Source organism: Barbus barbus (genome assembly GCF_936440315.1).
Source record: "Barbus barbus genome assembly, chromosome: 14".
Taxonomy (NCBI): domain Eukaryota; kingdom Metazoa; phylum Chordata; class Actinopteri; order Cypriniformes; family Cyprinidae; genus Barbus; species Barbus barbus.
The window spans coordinates 6,684,527-6,708,586 of record NC_136742.1 but is presented as its reverse complement, the minus strand read 5'-3'; the positions used below and the strand labels follow the sequence as shown (position 1 = coordinate 6,708,586).

The 24,060-nt window shown below is 39.4% G+C and overlaps 1 protein-coding gene across 4 annotated transcripts in view; it reads right to left on the bottom strand.

The window, feature by feature from the left end:
* The window catches only part of LOC306880251 (AT-rich interactive domain-containing protein 1B-like), a gene marked incomplete at its 5' end in the record, with an annotated part of 104,711 nt that extends 82,367 nt beyond the window's left edge, over window positions 1-22,344 (bottom strand). For 2 of the 4 annotated variants that reach the window (XM_079433660.1, XM_079433661.1), the window contains 3 exons: window positions 1,399-1,539; window positions 13,153-13,341; window positions 21,346-22,344. In XM_079433660.1, the coding sequence (XP_079289786.1) occupies window positions 1,399-1,539; window positions 13,153-13,341; window positions 21,346-22,344 (1,329 nt within the window). The remainder of the gene's footprint in view (window positions 1-1,398; window positions 1,540-13,152; window positions 13,342-21,345) is intronic. The other 2 variants (XM_079433662.1, XM_079433663.1) reach the window with 2 other exon arrangements.
* Between the last annotated feature and the right edge of the window lie 1,716 nt (window positions 22,345-24,060).

Here is a 24,060-nt window from a genome sequence, read left to right as displayed (position 1 = left end):
AGTAGTATGCAAATTGGGACACGGCCAAGTTCTTAACACTTTGGAGTTCAAAGTTCTGCCTGAAGAAAAAGACCTGAAAATACGGCAGCTCCAAAAGTCTGAGACCACTAGTGGAAAGGCTTCTGTCTTGCATTCTATTCTAATTTAATACAAATTTTTCTGTTACAAACTGTTTTCAGTGTGACAATTTCAATAAAAAGTTAAACTCAAAACATGGATGTCTTATTATTTGGGTTTTTCCCTTTTTGCTTCAATAAAAGCTGCATGAACTTCCTCTTGTCCAAAGGAGTTCACATGATCAGTGTCATAAATTCTCTTATTTGATTAGCACTGAATAGTATTTATTTCATCTTCAAGTTAAGTAACTTTTTTTCGGTTTAAATTGAAAATTGTAAAACGTTCTGAATGTTCTCTCAGACATTTAGAGCCCACAGTATCTCCCACTTGCTGCAGTGTTTCTCCTCCCCACAATCTCTCCTGTCAGAGACACTGGAAGCAATGGCACAGAGGAAGAAAATGAAACCGTTTTTCTCAATCAGCCTCAGTGTCATATAAGAGAAAATGAAAATAATGCCTTTAAGGTCCAGGGAATAAACAGAGAGTGTGATAGCAATATGAGGCGCACGGCAGTGCTGTCCTCACTGATATTACACACACACCCCTGAGACATCCACTCAAGGCCAGTTTCTTATTACTGCGTTCTCCAAACTATTGGAGTGTGTGTGCTGCAGCCTGTTAAAGTACAAGCTGTGTGTAATAGAAAAAAGACAAGAGAGAAGCTGTGTTTCTCTAGATACTCAACCATTTGAGCGAGAGAGAGAGAGAGAGAGAGTGTGAGAAAATAAAAGGGGTGGAGCTAATTGCTATATTGTGCAGACTTAAAGAAATATAAATTGAATTGAATTTTTTATTACTTTAATGCAGAAAAATCTCCTTGTCGCAATGCAGAAAAATGGCATCCTCATTATCCATTATAAAAACATATTTATATTTATATAGAGTAGTAAGGGTTGTACTGCCTTATGTTGGTATTCATTAAAAATAATAATAAATAAAGTGTGTGATTTTTTCACATTACAATAATGAGAATTTGGGGCTGAAATGAACTGCATGAAAATAAATTAATTTTCTTTATGCTAAATATTCTTTCTTTCTTATGACATTCAGGAGATTCTATCAATAATATCCAAAGCTCAGTGTACATCAGGAATATTGTTGTGGAACACATGATTCAAAATCTGATATCTCATTGGTCAGAGAGTTTTTTGTTTTTTTTGTGGAAGTTTTTCCCCACAATGTGAACTTCTTTTTAAAAAAAATATCTAGTGAAAATCTTTTGAGGGTCTTCAGATGAGGACAAGGACCCTTTAGTACCCATTTAGAAGCCTTAATGCTTACCTGTTGTGTTGGAGCGCGCTGCTGCATGTAGGGGGGTTGAGAGGGGGCCGCAGACTGCTGCTGTGGAGGACTGAAGTATGGGGGCTGACCCTGCTGACAGTAGCCACCCATTCCCTGTGGCCCGTACTGAGCTGGCATCTGCTGAGCAACACAAGGACAAAAACATGAGACGTAGCACACACTCATAGACAAACATTCTCAAATGCTTCACATGGCATGTCTCGGCATGGAGGACGATTATTATTAATCTGTGAAGTATTTTAAATGGTGATCCGCCCCGGAACATTAACTGACTACTTTACAATGCTAATCCGATCTGAAACTTCCCTGTCTGGGGCGTGACGTCTCAAGTCAGGAATAAAAGATTCTCACAGTGCTGGAACAGGCGGTGTTTGGGACTGACAACCATATTTATCAACAGGTGTGACTACCAAATTACCCCGTACTACATACAGGACAGAGGCAGATCGCATTACACATGAACAGATAGTCCACTCTTAAAAATAAAGGGTCTTTTATTGGCATCAATGGTCCTATAAAAAACTTAAATATCCATGGAACCTTTCAAATGCAGAAAAAGGTTCTTTATAGTAAAAAAAATGGTTCTTTTAGGAACTCTTCCCTGAAAGGTTCTTTGGGGTACCAAAACTGGTTCTTCTATGGCATCACTGCAAAAACACCCTTTTGGAACCTTTAATTTTAAGAGTGTAGAGCTGTCACTGTAGCTTTAAAAAAAACATATACAACATTTATGTGCCTTTTGATGATATTCAATATATTGCTCAGTGTCTAAAATGTTTTTTACCCTGAGTAACCATCATTTTGACACACAAAAAAGCCACTGCTTGCCAATTCAAATTAAAATGTTTAATACCCAGTATAATTCTAGTTAAATCAATGCATCTCGAGTATTTCCATGAACACACCTGGGATGATGCAAACTGATGAATTGATTGAAAACTGACCGTTTAAAGATGCTATTAAATCATCTGACCACTCTTGAGGCATGAGAGAAGGAAGTTGACTGTGAATTGGGAATTATGCTGAAATACCGTATATCATGAGTTGCATGTGTGTAAATGAGGAAGACGGTGACGCGTTTCGCTCTGAAACCAGCAGTGCACATATTATGTGCCTGTAAACTGCCAAAATTGAAGCTGGATAGTTTAATGTTAGAAAAAGAAGAAATTAAAATGTAATTACTAGTATTCTAATTGTACAGTTGTACTATAATTTAAAATGTAATTATTTTTATTAAATACTCATTTTGTTTACAATAATAGTATTATTGCATTTTATTTAATGATTTTATTTAATTATTTTATAGTCAGTCTGATGAATTGGTCAAAAAACAGTGGAAATGTGGCCTATAAAAATTTCCACATATCACAATAAAATACGACATCAGGTTTTCCAATATCATTAAGATCTACTGTGCAGCACTTTGTTTGTATTGTGTCTTTAACTCTTTTATTCGCTCAGATATTTGGTCAAAATATCTCTGGATCCACCCAGTTTGGATTTTTCCAGCCAGACACTTAACAGGTGTTTAGTCTTGCTCTCCAACCACAATATGCTGCTATTTTCTGACATTTTTCAGCTTGAGAGAGTTTGACAGCCCTAGCATTAGTGATTGACAGCAAAAAAATATCCTGCTAAATGCTTACATCAGAAAACAGGCATCTATTTGTCCACAGCATTGATGTTGATACAGCCCATATGAGTTGTGCATCCAGTTGAGAGTAGGTCTACAATTACTAATTGACAATAAAATATCATTTTTCATTCAAATTTGGTAGCCTGTGTAAGCTGTGGCATGGTTTTATTTCAGTTAGCCTAATAGCTGGTTTGATTTGCATTGAGAGATGATCTTATGGAAAGTACTCCATGCCAATCTCTAGGTTTGGTGATGGCTATGTGATGATGTGGGGCTATTTTAATTCCAAAAGCCAAGGGAACTTTATCAGGATGCATAGTATCCTGGATCCATGAAGTAACTGGCCTTTAAAAATAAAAATCTGCCTGCCTCTATGGGAATTTAACATAGGGGTGTCCAAACTTATGCACCCTGTATTTTAAGGAAGAACATTTATTTATTTACGATACATTATTCATTGACAAAGAAAATTGGTGTCCTTAAAGGTTGGATTTTTCCAAATTTTTTTAATTAAGGCATTAAGTTCAGTTTCCAAAAGATGATTTTTTATTTCTCTTTTTAGTCAACTTTAGCATGGGTGTCTAAACTTATGCATAGCATCATTTGTATAATATAGCATTATTTGCAAAGCTTTTTTCCCCTTAAATAATGCATAAACATTTATTTATTAAAATTTTTAGTTAGTAGGTTTTGGGATTTTTCATCAAATTAATTGACAGTCCTAGTTGACAGTCTGTTTTAAAACTAAACGGTGTCTGAACACATTCATATTTAGCACTCCAAACAGGACTGACAACTGTATTCTGCAGCTGTGTGAACATAGCCAGTGAGGGATGATGGGAGACATGTGATCACCGAGGGTCCCCGTGGGTGTGTTAGTGCTTTAGTAATCCACAACTGTTCCCCCTCCTCTGATTCACGACAAGCTGTTATTGTGATGCTCTTATGTAAGAGCTTTTCAAGGCAACAGCTGCCATTGGCACGCTGTCCTCCCATCTGAGCCCCCCGTTACCCGCTCCCTTCATCCGCTGTAATTCTCATTTGTCATTCATACCAAACAGAAAACAAATCCACGAACCATGATGATGTGTTTTTCCCGCTCATCTCTCTAATACATGCAGAAGTATGTCAGCGACGGTACGTGCACATACACTCACGAGGCTCAGATGGGAATTGTATTGAGAGCTGTGTTCTCTGAGCTTCTTTAATGAGGAAACGTAAGTCAAGCAAGGACAAACCCTAATCTACACTGCAAAAATAATTTCCTCAATCAGTTCTCCATTAGAAAGTAAGTCGAAACCATGGCCTTGTGAGCAGTAATGCCTCGGGTGACCCAAGTTTGAGTCCCGGCTTGAGGTCCTTTCCCGATCCTGTTCCCCTTTATCTTTTCCCATTGCTTCCTCTCTCTCTCCACTGTCAGTGTCCAATAAACAGAAAAACTATATCAAACTACATATACTAATATACACATATATATATATATATATATATATACACACATATACAGTGGGGCAAATAAGTATTTGATACACTGCCGATTTTTCAAGTTTTCCCACTTACAAAGAATGGAGAGATCTGTCATTTTCATCGTAGGTACACCTCAACTGTGAGAGACAGAATATAAAAAAAATCCAGAAAATCACATTGTATGATTTTTGAATAATTAATTTCCAGTTTTATAGCATGAAATAAGTATTTGATACAATAGAAAAATAGAACTTAATATTTGGTACAGAAACCTGTTTACAATTACAGAGATCAGACGTTTCCTGTAGTTCTTGACCAGGTTTGCACACACTGCAGCAGGGATTTTGGCCCACTCCTCCATACAGGTCTTCTCCAGATCTTTCAGGTTTTGGGGCTGTCGCTGGGCAACACAGAGTTTCAGCTCCCTCCATAGATTTTCTATTGGGTTCAGGTCTGGAGACTGGCTAGGCCACTCCAGGACCTTGAAATGCTTCTTACGGAGCCACTCCTTAGTTGCCCTTGTTGTGTGTTTGGGGTCATTGTCATGCTGGAAGACCCAGCCACGACCCATCTTCAATGCTCTTACTGAGGGAAGGAGGTTGTTGCCCAAAATCAAGCGATACATGGCCCCATCCATCCTACCCTCAATAAGGTGCAGTCGTCCTGTCCCCTTTGCAGAAAAGCACCCCCAAAGCATGATGTTTCCACCCCCATGCTTCACGGTTGGGATGGTGTTCTTGGGATTGTACTCATCCTTCTTCCTCCAAACACGGCGAGTGGAGTTTATACCAAAAAGTTCTATTTTGGTCTCATCTGACCACATGACCTTCTCCCATGCCTCCTCTGGATCATCCAGATGGTCTTTGGCAAACTTCAGACGGGCCTGGACATGTGCTGGCTTGAGCAGGGGGACCTTGAGCGCGCTGCAGGATTTTAATCCATGACGGTGTAGTGTGTTACTAATGGTAACCGTTGAGACTGTGGTCCCAGCTCTCTTCAGGTCATTGACCAGGTCCTCCCGTGTAGTTCTAGGCTGATCCCTCGTCTTTCTCAGGATCATTGATACTCCACGATGCGAGATCTTGCATGGAGCCCCAGTCCGAGGGAGATTGACAGTCATCTTGAATTTCTTCCATTTTCTAATAATTGCATCAACAGTTGTTGTCTTCTCACCAAGCTGTTTCTCACCTATTGTCCTGTAGCCCATCCCAGCCTTGTGCAGGTCTACATTATTTTATTATATTTTGTCCCTAGTGTCCTTAGACAGCTCTTTGGTCTTGCCCATAGTGGAGAGGTTGGAGTCTGATTGATTGAGTGTGTGAACAGGTGTCTTTTATACAGGTAACAAGTTCAAACAGGTGCGATTAATACAGGTAATGAGGGGAGGATAGGAGGGCTTCTTAAAGACAAACTAACAGGTCTGTGAGAGCCAGAATTCTTGCTGGTTGGTAGGTGATCAAATACTTATTTCATGCAATAAAATGGAAGTTAATTATTTAAAGATACTAAGAATTTTTTTTTTTTGCAGTGTAGGCCTAATACACAATACACAAATATTCTGACCCCTTTCTTACGGATTTGTAACTGTCTGTAGAGCATTTGAGGGGAATGTAAAAGGATAACTGCCATGCATTTCCAGTCTTTCCATCACTGATATAACAAAAGGGATTTAAGAGGACAGCGCGCAACTGCTTCAAAATCCTACAAAGAGATTGTGTCCAATCACAAACTGCACATTTAATCCATTTCCCTGCCATGTATTGTGCTTGTCAGAAGCGTGGACAGCAGGGCAGGTGAGAGGCGGTCAGATGGTCAGCAGCAGTGCCTCGGGGGGGTTGATGGCTTCTGCTGATTGTGTTGTGATAGGACCTGTCCTCTTACAGAACCTTCAAAACACCCGTCAGGACCTGCGGCCCCCTGCCACGTACCTGATCCGCATCCACCTGAGCTCACACACGCTCATTAAACACACCTAAATTAGAAAGTTAGACAATGGATAATATAGACTTTTCATTGTTCTTCATCAGCAGAAATAACAGAAGAATCAGTAGCTATGTGGCTGAAGAAGAAGAAAAGCTCTGAATACAGACAAAGACAAAAAACATGCTTAACCATTGGTACGACATACACAAGGTAGAAAAATTAAATAATGGAGAAAACACTGACTAGCGATACCCAAGTTGCTACTGTTTCGATAGATAGGTAAGGGAATAAATTATTGTATAGCACTAATCTAAAACTCTGTGTAATATCAGTGTAATTTACATAAAAATCAGGGATGTACAGTTTTTAACAACACTGTGGTATCCGTACTAGCAGTGACGCTAATGCTAACAAGAGAACTACTGAATGCACCTTTAAAAAAAGGGTAGGTGATTTGGCTCAAAAACATTATTTGTTATGCTGGTTGAAAGTCTCTTCACATCCTGATAGCAATTCACTAAGTTAAGTGGTCTAACTGTATTTAAAGACGTGGGACCAAAAAATGTTCATCCAATCATATCACTCTGTCTGAGGGCTACGATAGGCTGTCTTACCTGCCTGTCAACATATGTATTTGCATACCACCCTGTTCACGCAGACATGATACGTCATCAGCACACTCCTTTTTTTTCTTCTAAAAATTTCTTTGAATCGGCAGTTGAAATAGATTTGGAAAATTCTAATTTTAGAGTAGAACTACATGTTGTTTATGCAGCAACGTTCTTTTGAAACAACAACAACTGTGTAAAATGGCCGTTAAAACTACTATTAAAACAACTCTCCAGTTTAAATACTACAGTTTTTGACAAAAGTTGAAGTTTTATAAAATCCTAAAATTCAACTTTCAGCCTAATAAATGATGTATGTATATTATATAGGCTGTAACTGGTCTGAACAAAAATGGCAGATGGGCTGAACAAAAATTTTAATTCTCTTTCTGACAGTAAGTGGAAAACGCAAAATGAAATTCTTTGGATTTCAACACCACAATGGAGAATTTTGCCTCAAGTCGATAAAATAAATAAGTATATTTAACATTGTGTCTTCTTTTTCCTCTGCCTAAAAATGGTGCTTTCCCCTGAGTTTTAAGCTTTGTCTTCTTCTATTTTTATTGTAAAAATGTTATGTGACCAAAACAGAAGTATCAGATCAGATGAAACATCCCATTTCAGTTAGGGTTGTAAAAAAAAAAAAAAAAAAAAAAAAAAAAAAAAAGTCCTCTGGTCATCTAAGGTCTCCTGGTATATAAAAGTCATTATAAGGTCCCTCTCGACTGAGATTGGCGACAACTAACAGCTGCAGAAATGCACCGCACACCCCTTCAGGTTAGAGATTACCCCAAAACTCTCTCCTGTAATGATCTCATTATGTGCTGGCTGCATTCGGTGATGTCTTTCTTGATTAGTGCCTCTCCTACATTCCACCGTGCCAGGAGGAGATTGCTGATCCTGATCTTTCATTCTAAAAAGGTCACGTCCGTACCCAGGGGCAATCACAGGAGGAAACTGCACACGACTGCTGTCCTGCTGATCTTGTGTCAGTATAGCTGACCAAAGATCAGTGTAATGGATCTGGAGGTAATGAAAAGAAAGTGGCTGATAGCTGAAATAGCAGTTTGTGTTTCTAAGGTCCAAAACACACTTGAGTATGTGAACCCAAACACTTCCAGCCACGCAGACTCCATTTCACGCGTCACTGTTTTCCAAAATGTGTCAGAATAAGGAGGTCTACAATAGCTGGAGAAGTCCATCTGTTAGCAATCCCATGTATCTCATTGGTAGTTGCTCAGCTAGCACAGTAGGTAAACTGCCAACATTTTAACAACTAGCTACACAAATCATAGCACAATTTTTCATTTAAATACTACTGATTAGCAAAAATCTGTGACCAACTTTTTGTGAAATCTGCATTTAAAAATCTCCTGACCTCACAAAAACTGAATCCAGATTGAGTGGATTCTACTGAAATGACTAGATATCACCTGCACAAATTCACACACACAAACAAAGGTAAATTATTAAAGGGTTAGTTTTCCCAAAACATGAAAATTCGGTCATTAATGTGCAAAGAAAACAATAACAACAATTTATTCAGCGATTCTTCTCCCCGTGGTACCGTCTTCCGCCATTTTGAACATAATCAACGTAATAAGCATTATTTACGTTCAGCATGCTCGCACTTTTACTGAATGTAAACAATGCTGATTATGTTCTGGGGTACTCTCAAAAATGGCGGAAGACGGTAACTCGGGGAGAAGAATTGCTGAATAAATTATGTTATTATTGTTTTCTTTGCACGCAAAAAGTATTCTCGTAAAATTACGGTTGAACCCCTGATGTCACATGGACTATTTTACTGATGTCCTTGCTACGTGTCTGTGCATGGATCGTGGTAATATCGTTGCTGTCTATGGGAGAGTAGGAGAGCTCTCAGATTCCATCAAAAATATCTTAATTTGAGTTCCGAAGATGAACGAAGGTCTTACGGGTTTGGAACAACATGATGGTGAGTAATTAATGACAGCTTTCATTTTTGGGTGAACTATCCCTTTAAAATGGTTTGCAAGTCATTTCAGCCAAATTATTAAAAGAATCACCTAGAGCCATTTGTACATAAAACGGACTACGCTGGTTGCGCTGCAAATTTATGAATGCAGCCTGTGTAGACCACACAATAAAAAATGTGTTGCTTTGATTTACTTTGAGGTTTCTAGTCCTTTTATCTCAGTGCATTTGTATCTGACTGCAATCTTAAAAATGAATTATTTTGACATGTCATTATAGATTCAGCAGCTAGCCAATCATTCACATCTGCGTTTACATAAAGTATGTGGTAGAAAGTGAAACATGTTTGGTTACAGTACTACCGACTTAATTTTCTTTTGTCCCTGACCCACCCATGTGGCCTTGGTTACATCAGCAGAACAGTTATTTCAAAGGCAGTGGCACTGAACTTAACACAGTCCAGCTTTCGAGTCTAAATTTAGTAGGGCAGTCTGTACCCAGAATAGGACGGCCCAGCCCAACCAGACTGCCTGCCAAGCTCTTCTGACAGACATGCGACACATTAGACTGTCAACATCTCTGGTACACTGGGAGTACTGTCGCTCCACGCTGACAGGCACAACAGAGTCATTCCTTCTGCACCACACTCTGTGTTCCCCCCCGGGCTGTCACTGTTCAGACCGCCGGCCTGTGGGACATTTCAGTTTTCTGTGGACTCAACAGCATGAAGAGCACCGCTTGCAGAGCTATGAGTCAGTGTTGCTAATTCTGTTAGTCTAAGGTAGATGTGCTTAGAATGTAGATATCGTAGCAGGATAGTCCCCCATGTGGCAGCCAGCTGGGGTGGGTAAAAATATTCTGGCATGGTAAAAAGTGAGCCCTTCCATCAGACAGGTAGCATAACTAGGCCCACGCGCATTTTTTTACGTGCCGAATGTGAGGAAAATGTGTGGAATTCTGCAAAATCGATTTAAACGGAGCTGGGAGCGTAACACTTTTTGGTTTCTGAAAGCAAATTCAGATTTCTTTAAAGCCCCCATGATATCAAAACATGAAATGAAAACTAATGGCTATATCCATTTTTTTGTCCAATTACATGCGGTTTACAATAGAGTCCACTTTTTCAGCAGCCCTTTTTCCAGAAGTATTTTTCCTATTCATTTTTCCCATAGGGATTTTTTGGAAGTATTTGTTAAAGAGTTATAAGCCACACTGTGAATCACAACATTACCAACTTTGATTTGAAGCAAAACTTTTAAAATCAGTATATGGTATAAGGCTGTAAACAAAAACAATACCATGAAGCACTACAAATGTCAACTGAATTGTCAAGACAAATAAATATAAAACCACTCAAAGCATGTTTATTGTATATAAGAAACATATTTGAAGTTTTTTGCAAAATATGCATATTAAGCAATTTGAGAGCAAAGGGAAACTGACTATAAAGTCATTCACAGTGCTTCATGGGAGTAGGCAGGCACTAAACAGATCATTTGGTGCGATTTACTTGTTTTGATTCTCTGATTGGTGGAAATTTCTTTGAAAATGATGGGTTTTATTCAACGCTGATAGCCTTGTGGGCCGTTGTGCTACAGGCGTCCCGAATTCGAATCCCGACTCGAGGACCTTACATATCAGGGACTAGACCTATATATATTATCGGAATCATGAATTTGTTAAATAAATTGCTCTACTGGATATTTGTGTCTTTAATATTTGTGGTATGTATGTAGTAACCATTTTATAAAGTAATAATGAAATCTGAAAGCTTCATTAACTATCAATTAAAAATTTGCAGCTCACAGTAGGTCTGTCTTTAAAAATTTGTTGTAGTTTAAAAATCTATTCCCCTGTCGAGAAAATTAGTGGAATTTCTTAGGGATGCACGGAATGTTTGGCAACCGAAATTGTTCGGCTGAAGATAGGAAACTAAGCTCTTTCGGTGTTCGGCCGAACAAGCGGAAAGACCGAATAAATTTTACCGAACAATGATGTGACGCGATCAAACAGAGGCGCACACTAATGCAGCACACATGTCGGCAGTGTGGAAGTAGTCTCAGCCTCAGACGTCACGCCCATGGACCGTTGGCTAAACGTCTGATGCATATGGCACACTTATCTGGAAAGACTTCAGAAGTGTTGAAGTCATCGTCGGATTGGTTAGATTATACAGGATTTCTGGGAGACGTGTGCGTCGCGTTCTTTAACGTTCCGCCTGAAAAAAAAAATGCCGTGATGCCAAACCCCCTCATGAAATAAGAAAGCCGTCGAGTTTACAAATGTGACGACGAGTGCTTTTGAGGGTCAACTAAACGCTGGATTTTCAAAAGTATGTGAAATATTTAAAATTTGCGGCATAGAATCTTTAAAATACGAGAGTTTTATACACCGGTCTGTTATTGTGGCGACATTTCCACGCACCGAAACGGAAATCTTAACATATATAATTTTTCTCTAAGAAGGAACATAGTTGTGATGATACCTTTTCTAATATCCCGGTAAACATTGGACTATGGTGGCTGGTGTCTCTATTTTCAAGTTCCGTACAATAGAATCGCCAATAACTAGCACACTTTCATCAGGTTTCTCAGTGGGTTGAGAACCTGTTTGATGTTTTGATCGGAATGGAAGAGCGGTGTTTTGACCCGCGACTAGGCCGCCTCACAATCACCCAGTTGCCCTGCTGCACGGGCTCCACCACAACCGAACAATGTACAGGACTCCCTGAGCTAGTCGCATCCAAAGCAGTATCTACAGCCCTCATATTCTTACTGTCCTCAACTAAAGTTTGGATGCGTGTCTCTAATTCTGAAACCTTCTCTGTCAGCCTAACTATTTCCCTGCATTCATCACATGTGAATCCCTCATCGCTGACAGAGAGAGATAAACTGTACATGTGGCAAACAGTGCAAACAACAATAGCAAGAGAAGAAGCCATTACTCACCGTGATTGAAGAATGATTCGATTACCACTGTTGTTTGATGAACTTGTGAAAAACGGAGCGAGAAAAAATAAAACAATAATAGGTGCGAATAGAAATGCGAATGGAACCACGAGTGACAAGCTAACCGGCTAACGAATGCTAACGCGCTGCACGCACTGTTTTAAAAAGCGAACGATCAAATTAGTTTGATAGATAATACCAGAAATATGGTGGCAATTAAACAACAGAGAGTGAAAGTAAGATAGAGATTCAACAGAAAAGCGAAGCTACACGGAGCTACAATCGCAAACCTCTCAGCAGCACGACAGACAGGAACAGACCAAAGCGCAAGGAAAATCTAAGCTGAAACAGCGTTACTCCTCAGCTGCCCAGTATCATTTTTATTGTGCTTTGTTAGTATAATGTCTGCTAGAATGTTAAAAAAATGTTCAGTGTTACTTTATGCAATGGTGAAAAAAAAACTGGAAAAATACATGGGGGAAAAAAATGCGAAAAACCGTGTTTGGTATTCGGCCTTCAGCCCAGTGTTTCATTTTGTTCGGTTTCGGCCAAGAATTTTGATTTCGGTGCATCCCTAGAATTTCTAATTCTGGAACCTGGCTGTTGCCATCTATAAGAATATGCCTCCCACTAATATTAAAAGCCTCTGCCTAGAAATAACAAATCATAGGTTAAAGAATGTGACATAAATTAAAGTCGAAACGTGATGTAAATTAATGTCACCCCTAACTTCCTGTTTCAATAGAAAATCTGTCAACACAGGACTGAAAACTGCGTCCATCAAGCTATTTTAATATGGTCTTTAATAAACGAACATCCAAAGGACACATTAGAAGTGTAGATGTATGTGAATTCGGTGAAATCTGTGGCACATTCAATAGAATTTAGCACCAGCCTGGTTATAAGTGATTTATTGAGCATTTAAAAATGATAACAAAGACTCTTTCACATGATTCGCTGTAACATTTCCCAATGCACTGAGCTCTACAGACTGAAGCGTCAAGCACATGACATTACGAGGGTGGTGCCTGGCCAAAAACCAACCAAAAATATCCAGCTTTCCTGCTATCAACCATGTAAAAATTGCCTTTCCATGATGGTATCTGCAAAGCTTTTCACATGGAAATCAAAGCTGCATGTGACACTTCCGTTTGAAGGGGACTTTTTCTGCAACACTGAAAATGATTAGCTCTACCTGTTGCTGAGGGTACTGCATCCCTCCCATGCCCACTTGGCCACGCCCCTGCATTCCTATTGGGTATCGGTGAGGAGTGGGTGATCCGTATGGCTGCCCTGGATATGTTCCGCCCGGCTGAGAGTAGGGACTGTTGCCCATCCCATACATCTGAGAACGCTTCATGGCCATAGGGTCCATGGGTGCCACCTGTTGAGAGGAGAATCAACATGTTAGCATAAAGAACAGCAATATCTGTGATTTCCAACATATGGCAGTCTGTGTGAATACATTTATACAACTATTATGCCTGAGCAGACTGGAATACAAATAGCAATCATAAGGTTGAGCGGTTCAGTAAATGGAGAGATTCAGGGCAACGTGCCATCGACTGATATGGGGGGGGGGGGGGGGGGGGGGGGGGGTGTCAGGTTTTCTCTCAAGTGTCTCATCTTTGCCAGAAAGACTGAGAGCCATCCAAGCTAATCTTCTCATGTCACTGCCAAATTCAGGCCAATTGAAGCAGCACTTACAGAAAATATGACCAATTTGAAAAAGCCTGGGAGGCCACTATAAATGAACATTTTAAGCATCAGCAGTCATGCCAGAGTGCTTTGCTGTCATACACACACACACATTTTCTCTGACTAGACAACTATATTGTCAAATTAGAGTTTAGAGCAAAAATAGTTTGTGTACCATTAGGCCATGCCTGAAGAATTTGTAGTGGAACATTGTTGGAAATTTCCAGGGCACTCTTACTCAAGGAACAACTGAAGTCATCAATGACGAGTCTACTGATTTATAAGCAGAAGCCATTTCCGCCTCTAATTTATTCCTAACACTCCTCGTTGATGCACTACGCTCAAGTCCATCATTAAATCACTAATTAGGTATGCAAGGTCATGCTATGCTGTGAAAATAGTAACAGCTAAATGACTTTGTTGGCATTATGTGCAGCAGAGTGACTATATTCACAAAATAGTACAGCCCAGAGTGTTTTCTTTCTTTATAAAATGGTTACTACATACATAACACAAATATTAAAAGACACAAATATCCAATAGGGCATTTTATTAAACAAATTCATGATTCCGATAATATAGGTGTAGTCTCTGATATGTAAATTACATAGGGAAGTGACCATGGCATGGTTTACTTTATTGCTTACATTCTTTTATTAATAACTACTGTACAACTAAAGTTTGTAAGCAGCTCAGAACTTCAGTTGAAGTTACTAGTCAACAAAGAAATTGAAAAGATTTCTTACAACTAGTATAAATTGGATATTTAAACAATAAATAAATAAATAATAAACATTCAGTTTTCTTAAGCAACAAAACATTGCTGCTAAGGGTGGCCCGACCAGTTATAAGGTTTAGGGGGCAAGCACTTTTTCACACAGGGCCATGTGGGTTTGGATTTTGTTTTCCCTTCATAATAAAAAGCTTCATTCAAAAAGTGCATGTTGTGTTTACTTGTGTTATCTTTGATTCATATTTAAATTTGTTTGATGATCTGAAACATTAAAGTGTGACAAACAAGCAAAAAAAAAAAAAAAAAAAAAAAAAAAAATCAGGAAGGGGGCCAACACTTTTTCACACCACTGTATATATATATATATATATATATATATATATACACACAGTGCCCTCAAAAAGTATTGGAGCAGTAAGGCTATTTTTGCTGTAGACTGAAAACATTTGGGTTTGACATCAAAAGATGAATATGAGATGAGAGATTAACATTTCAGCTTTTATTTACAGGTATTTTCATCTGGATCTGATACACAACTTAGAAGATAGCAACTTTTGTTTGAACCCACCCATTTTTCATGTTTCTAAAAGTATTGGAACAGATAGAATTAACAGATTAAAGTGAAAAAGACTTAATATTTAGTTGCAAATCCTTTGCTTTCAATAACTGTATCAAGCCTGTGAACCATTGACATCACCAAACTTTTGGATTCTTCTTTTGTGATGCTTTTCCAGGCTTTCACCACAGCCTCTTTCAGTTTTGGGGGTTACTCCCTTCAGTCTCTTCTTTAGCAGGTAAAATGCATACTCTACAGGGTTTAAGTGTGGAGATTGACTTGGCCAGTCTAAAACCTTCCACTTCTTGCCCCTGATGAACTACTTTGTTGTTTGGCACTATGTTTTGGGTCATTATCTTGCTGCATGATGAAGGATCTCCCAATCAGTTTGGTTGCATCTTTCTGTAAATTGTCAGACAAAACATTTCTGTAGACTTCTGAGTTAATTTAGCTGCTGCCATCATGTGTAACATCATTAATGAAGATTAATGCGCCTGTCCCAGAAGAAGCGATGAAAGCCCAAGCCATTACATTACTTGTGTAATGTGTACTATTATGTACACCTGTGTACACTGTGTTTCAGATGAGCTTGTATGTTTGGGATCATGAGCAGATCCTTTCTTTCTCCAAACTTTAGCCTTTCCATCACTTTGGTGAATTTTTGAGGCTCGTCTCCTATTCTTCTTGCTAATGAGTGGTTTGCATTTTCTGGTGTAGCCTACTTTTGTTCATGAAGTCTTCTGCGAACAGTAGATTGTGATACCACTCCTGCCCTCTGTTAGGTTGTTGCTGATGTCACTAACAGTTGTTTTAGGGTTTTTCTTTGCAGCTGTCACAATGTTTCTGTCATGAACTGCAGATGTTTTCCTTGATCTACCCGTTTGAGGTGTGTTACTTAGTACACCAGTGGTTTCTTTCTTCCTCAGGAGATTCCAAATGGTTGTACTTGCTATTGCCAGTGTTTGTGCAATGGTTTGATTGATTTTTCATCTTCTCTCAGCTTCACAATTGCTCGTTTTTCATCCATAGACACCTCTCCTGTTTTCATGTTGGTTACACGTCTAACTATAAATGCAGTCTGCACGGATCTGAAACTGAGCGCAGACATTCAGTGCTATTTATTATTTGAATAATCAATTAATAGGACACACCAGGGCAACAAAACACACCTGTCAGTCACATGTTCCAATACTTTTGGTAACATGAAAAATGGGTGGGTTCAAACAAAAGGTGCTATCTTCTAAGTTGTGTATCAGATCCAGATGAAAATACCTGTAAATATAAGCTGAAATGTTAATCTCTCATCTCATATTCACCTTTTGATGTTTACAGTCTACAGCAAAAATAAAGGAATTGGCCTTACTGTTCCAATACTTTTGGAGGGCACTGTATATTATATATATATATATACACATGTGTGTGTGTCTGTGTGTGTGTGTGTGTGTGTGTGTGTGTGTGTATGTATATACATATATATATATACACACTCACCTAAAGGATTATTAGGAACACCTGTTCAATTTCTCATTAATGCAATTATCTAATCAACCAATCACATGGCAGTTGCTTCAATGCATTTAGGGGTGTGGTCCTGGTCAAGACAATCTCCTGAACTCCAAACTGAATGTCAGAATGGGAAAGAAAGGTGATTTAAGCAATTTTGAGCGTGGCATGGTTGTTGGTGCCAGACTGGCCGGTCTGAGTATTTCACAATCTGCTCAGTTACTGGGATTTTCACGCACAACCATTTCTAGGGTTTACAAAGAATGATGTGAAAAGGGAAAAACATCCAGTATGTGGCAGTCCTGTGGGCGAAAATGCCTTGTTGATGCTAGAGGTCAGAGGAGAATGGGCCGACTGATTCAAGCTGATAGAAGAGCAACTTTGACTGAAATAACCACTCGTTACAATCGAGGTATGCAGCAAAGCATTTGTGAAGCCACAACACGCACAACCTTGAGGCGGATGGGCTACAACAGCAGAAGACCCCACCGGGTACCACTCATCTCCACTACAAATAGGAAAAAGAGGCTACAATTTGCACGAGCTCACCAAAATTGGACGGTTGAAGACTGGAAAAATGTTGCCTGGTCTGATGAGTCTCGATTTCTGTTGAGACATTCAGATGGTAGAGTCAGAATTTGGCGTAAACAGAATGAGAACATGGATCCATCATGCCTTGTTACCACTGTGCAGGCTGGTTGTGGTGGTGTAATGGTGTGGGGGATGTTTTCTTGGCACACTTTAGGCCCCTTAGTGCCAATTGGGCATCGTTTAAATGCCACGGCCTACCTGAGCATTGTTTCTGACCATGTCCATCCCTTTATGACCACCATGTACCCATCCTCTGATGGCTACTTCCAGCAGGATAATGCACCATGTCACAAAGCTTGAATCATTTCAAATTGGTTTCTTGAACATGACAATGAGTTCACTGTACTAAAATGGCCCCCACAGTCACCAGATCTCAACCCAATAGAGCATCTTTGGGATGTGGTGGAACGGGAGCTTCGTGCCCTGGATGTGCATCCCACAAATCTCCATCAACTGCAAGATGCTATCCTATCAATATGGGCCAACATTTCTAAAGAATGCTTTCAGCACCTTGTTGAATCAATGCCACGTAGAATTAAGGCAGTTCTGAAGGCGAAAGGGGGTCAAACACAGTATTAGTATGGTGTTCCTAATAATCCTTTAGGTGAGTGTATATATATATATATATATATATATATATATATATATATATATATATATATATATATATATATACACACAGGGATTGAACATTTTCACTCACCAGCCAATTTGGCTACTAAATTTTTAAGTTACCGGCCATTCATAAATTCTACTAGCCAAAAAAAAACAACAGAAATAAACCAACAGCCCGAGGCTGTCTACACTGGATTTGTGTCAGTACTAGGGGTGCAATACTAACAAAAAATCATCTCAACATTTTCTGGGATTTTATCGATAAAGATAATTAGATGATATTTTGCTGAGTGTGTTATTGTGCTGGTATCTTAAGGACTGTTGTGAACAGCTGGCTCCTGAAGTTTTTGATATTCTTCATATTCTGTGTAATCAGTTCACAGCAGTGATAGAAATTAATCTTTTCCAATAAGTTGAAATTGATTTTTACCTTTTATGGGCATTTTTACCTTAATAAAACTTTTTTTGCTAAAAGTGTGCATCATCTTTTGAGTCAAATTCTTACATTTAATCAGTCAATTATAATAATACATTTAGGTTGTTACTAAACAAATGAAATCAGTATCAATAAAATTCATCTTTACAGAAGATGCATATGAAGTGGCATTTAGATGCATTTACACATGGAATGCTTTAACCTGCCATTACAAATGCATAAATAATGTTTTGATATTTTAAACATGAAATGTTGAATACTGATATTTGAAATTATTTTAAAAATTAAAAGATACTGTAAATGTGAAATTAGGTGGCATCAAGTCACTGTTAATAAGTGAGTCATTGCGATTGAACCGAATCATTTAAACGATTGATAGATTCATTCAGGAACGAAACACCATCATGTTGCTCGATGTGTGGAATATTTTTTCTTGTCGAAATAGCACAAAAACAGGAAATATGGTGGCTAAAACATAAGTCTCTTGATATTAACTTATTGTTTATTGAACTGTTGAATAAAATCAATATCACATTTGTAACCATGCTGATTTTTAAAGAAAAAACGGCACTCTTCGTGTGATATTGATTAACTATATAAATTGATATAAATATATACATTTTCTGCCCCCTTATCTTGAATTATGATAATTCTTAATGCATATTAATAGACTTAATCATGCAGTGAAAGAACGCTCTAAATGCGTTGTAGTTTGGTTTTTGCAATATACTCGATAATGTCATGATGTCTCACGAGTTCAGTATTTGCGTTAAACCTGCGCAGATTTTGCTTGCGTGAATTATATATATAAATATATACACAACATATAATAAATTGGTGAATTTCTGTCACTAATTACATTTTGCGTGGAGCCAGAGTGGCAGAGCAACGCACACTTGGAGGCCTGGGGAAAGTGCACAGCTTAAATGGGCTTCATGCTGAAGATAAGCCATTAACAACTCAAGTTATTCTTATAATAGCCTCTCTCTAAAAATGCAAATGAGCATAAATGTCAACATCATCTTCGTGTACATCTAAAGAATTGAAATCTGTCACACATAGCCTAACACGAACTCATTGATGTAATTCAACCAGTCGGCAATTTTATTCCAACCGTTATTCCTGATCAAAGGCACCTCTGAATGTTTATTTATATGTGGGGCTCCATATTTTAACATTTCTGGTGCAACAAACATATGATTATTATTATAGTGTTATAATATGGTGTCATTTAACATGAATTATAACTATTTAATCTAAATTCCTTTCAAAATAAGCTAACAATTCCAATCAGTATAGCAAACAAATAAAATAAAATCGATATAATAAACCCAAAAGCGTGCAGGGGTAAGCATGGAAGAATGTGGCTGCATTTCTTTAGTTTATGTGATGAGGACACGATGAGAGCGGCACACTGAGTTCTCTAAATTAACTGTAGTCAAACAGGAAAATATATTTTAACGTTATTAACAGACTTCCTTAATCCTTAATCTGCTAAAGTACAGCTAAATGCTCTCAAGGCGTCATACAAAATTTGTCAAGAATGAATGGAAGGTGTGAGGGCTATCGGGTGTCTTGGCATCTCTTCCAGTCATGTTTCCTGGGATTACCCTGGGCAATCCAACACAAATATCCTTCATGTGCCACTATGAAAGCATGGCTAATCTGCATGTGTGAAGGTCAGGACTGCTCATCCAATCAGAGAAGGGCCAGAGCCAAAAAGCATCTGATTGCAGAGATCCAGAACTGGAGAACTGAAAGCAGGCAGCTTTTGCCTCTTGCTTATGATAAACCATACGAGGAAAAAATAAAAACTTGTATTTTACCACTGTTTTTTGTCTACAAATGCAGATTTAGAACTCAAAATAGACAAAGCACATAATTGTGTGCATACTGGTTGTAAACAACTAACTAAAGAAAAAGTCAAAACATTGTTACACCAATTTGTTACACTATTAGCTTTCACCATTTAACAAAGACAAAAGCATTTAGCTGGCTGAATATTAATATATGCTAAACTATTCCAATGGATTCCTCAGCTTTCCCCCCTGGACCTGCATAAAAATATATTAAGCAGCAAAGTCAATTTATCACTAAAATCGAACTTGAAAAACTGTAACTCAGCCAGCTGGACTGTGAAATCCAAGGTTGTCTCTCAAAACCAAGTACGCTGCCTACCTAGACTGCATTTTTCAACATTATAGTCTTAAAACTTAGTGAGCTGCCAACCAAGATAGGATTTTCTGGCCTTATATTCTTAAAACCCAGTGGGCTTCCTACCGAGAAAGCAATTTTGGGTATTACCGTCTCAAAAGCTAAAGCACAGCCTACCTAGACAGCATTTTGGGTATCATAGATGTCACCTACCTAGTCAAAAATAGGTCTTTATGGTGCTCCCTAGGTTTTGGGATCATCAGGCTTTAGTCATCACCTCACCTTATAATTTCTTTCAATTTAAATATGTTGTGTTTAAAACAACCAGAACGGATAACATTTTAAAATATAGCTAGTGAATGTGAGGTGAATGTGAAAACATTAATTACTGCATAATGAAGCCAGACGGGCGCAATGGCGCTAGCACCAGCTAACAATGCTAATCAGTAGCGCTGTGAACTGAAAACATCTTTCGTTTCAGACAGACGGTGCTTACTGTTGACCAACCGTTGAAAACGAAATCGAAATGTTATCTGGAAAGTAGAATTAGAGCACAAAATCGCTTTATTTCAACTGATCTCGGGGACGAAAGCAGCGAATTTATTTAGCAGCAGCGCAATGCTAGAATGTTCCATGATATGAATGGCACCGAACGAGCTCTTTATCGAAACCACGACCGATCATTTATTCAATAACATGACACTGACTTTTTGGTGATAATGCTGCATTATTACACGGTCTATAAGAATATAAGCAGCCCAGCATATCGTTTCGCTGCATCGGGCATCTCTTAAAGCAGAAATGAAAGTCTCAGCGCAGGCTAACTGTCATGCTAACACCGTTAGCACAGTCACCTTGGGCAGAACTTGACATGTTCTCCTGCCTGTCAATCCGCACACAAGCCCAAACCCCGGGATAATCATAACTATAACAGGAGAAAACAAACTCGGCATTCTACTCCACCATTTACACCGATAATTTGCATTCGATAAATATAAAAGTAGTAACGTTACACTGTAAGCTACGAGTAGCATCAGGCCACGGCTAGAGCTGCATGCGAAACTTGACACACACACACACACACGCAAGCTAAAACGTTCACCTGAGCTCTGCTGTTCCCGTTATTCCCGGGGCTCATGGCCGGGTGGTTTCTTTGTTGTGCTCCCCAGCCGTGGCTGGCAGCGGGGCTGTACGGGGAGCTCAAGTCTTTGCCCAAACCCATCCCGGACTGCTGCTGCGGGTTACTGTAATCTTGATAACCGCTGCCATATCCGCGCATCATCGGGCTCGGAGATGTCAGAAGCTGGTTTAGGGTGGGTGTAGCTCCAGAAGGGTGCTGCTGGTTTTGTCCGGAGAACCTCTGAAAGCCCCCAACGTTGGCACCGGGAGCTGGGGTAACGTTAGGGGAGGCCATAGCAGCCTTGCCATGACTAGCAGCAGCGGCAGTAGGCGAATTGGTACCTGGGCCCATCATGTTCCCCTGCCGCGATGGGCTCATCATACCGTATCCAGCGCCACCGTACCCCGGCCGGTAGTTGGGATAGTGGTTGTACGGATTATTATGGTACCCTTCGTGGGAGTTTTGCACTTGATCCATGCTGCCCTGTGCTTGATGCATTAAAGCCGTCCTAGGGCTTTGTTGTCCGCCATGTTGATCAAAGCAAGGCCCTCCTCTTCCATTCCCGTAATAATTATTAAACTCAGAAACGGAGCTGTTCCCGCTTTGGGACGCGCTGCTGCCGCCGCTGTTGTTGTTGTTGTTGTTATTGTTGCTCGTTGGTCCAAAGTTGGAGTGCTCGTACCTGCTGCCCATCCGATTCCCCCCGGTTTTGGACGAGCGCTCTTCCTCGTCGCTTGTATTCAGCAAACGCGGATGGCGATCGACCTGCGTCTCCAGAGCGTTTTCTTTCCCTCCATGCTGCTGTCGATCTCCGCGCACGGGTGTCGGGTTGGTGTTGTTGTGCACGGCTCGATGCTGTGGCTGCTGATGGAATGATGCTTGCGACTGTTGCTGTGGAGGTGTGTGATGATGAGGCGAAGGAGGGGGATCTCCGCTTCCAACATTTTTCACTTGATGATTCGCGACCAGACCCGTTTCCATACTCGAAGTCGCGGTTAAATGAGCAGAAAAGGCTGTGTGCGTTGATTCTCAGCGTTCGTGTTTTCGCAGAGACTATAGACGCATGCTGATGCCCATCTACATTATTCACTGAGGCAGCGCACAGCCCCACATCACACCGATTCCTCCTCATTCACACCATTAGATCTGGGATCGGGGATGGAGCCCTTGCCAGCACTGTCCTGTCAGGGGATGACTGTGTGTTGCATGGGCACGAGCTGTGATAACAATTACTGAGGCGTTGAAACGGAGAAAAATATATATATGCTGACATATGCGTTTAACTGGTGGTGTTTTGGGGTGAGCAGAGGCGTTGATATATTTTCACATATTCAAAAGTTTATTTGCAATAGCCTGCCAAACTTCCAATTCTCACAGACGCAAATGTGATCGTGTAAATGTGCACAAGACCCCTACCGGAGCCCCCTTGCTCCAGCATGGCATTATCAAGCATCTCCTCCAGCTCTCTGCTCTGCGCCGAGTCCGCTGGAAAACACGGACCGGGCTATTCGGAATTTTAGGATTTCTGTTTTTACATTTTAATTCATCCCATTTTAAATAGTTAATGTGTTAAACTATAGCTCGTTCGTTACACTGCAAAGGCGCCGCGGACGCTATGCGTGGCTTATTTTCTACAAAATGGTGCATTTACTTTTTAATGCTGTGGAGAGGCGTCAAATGCATTAACAAATATAGAAATAATGTCAGGGAATTAATGTTGTAAATATATAATGATGAATGCAAACATTACATTTAAAAGAAATAATGGAATTTTAAAACATGCTGTTAATAGCCATAGTTTTGTATGCACTTACCTTCATGCATTTGATAGATGCTTCCTTCCAAAGCAAATTCTGGATATGCATTTTGTCCTTGCATTTCCTAAGGAATTGAACTTATTACTTTGGGGTTGCCAGTGCATGCAGAGCTATACACATAAAGCTATTCTTGCTTTATAGTATACTCCAATCTGCTCCTGTCCTGCAGACTTCAGCTCTAACCCTGCTCCAACGCACCTGCCTGTAAATATTAATTAACACTAAACCTACCTTGATTAGCACAGGTTTGTTTAGGGTTGGAGCTAAAATCTGAAGGATGCTAGCTCTCCAGGAACAGGTCTGGAGACCCCTGATACAACAAATACAAGTAAGCTTCAGAAATATGATAATGACTACTGTGTTAAATACAACTCAAAAATAAGTTTTAAATAAAAACAAAACAAAAATGACATTTATGACTTGCACTATTACTATTCTTTCCCCCAACTGCTGATTTATATGCACGGGACTGTGAGATATTATGGTTATATGGTAAAGCTACACATTGCACTGAAAAAAATGAATTTTTTTTAAGGTAAGTGGTTGCAAACAATTTATTTTAGCTACATTTAAAAAAAAAAAAGAAATGTTGAAAGTTAGTCAACTAAATTTATTTAAATGTAGCTAAAGTAAATTGATTGCAACCACTTACCTTACATTTTTTTTTAGTAAATTCAGTGAATCATTTAACCACTTAATAGAAACATGTTACACAGACATTGTATTCTGGCTTTCGTTGCTGCCCTTCTATGTCTGTATACACTCAGAAAGGTAGCATTTTTCTGATTTCTAACTCAGTCATCAACATTAAATCAGCAATATCAACAATTCCATGCCAGATTTTCTTCAGTGCAGTGGAATTGGTCTCAATCCATTTCTC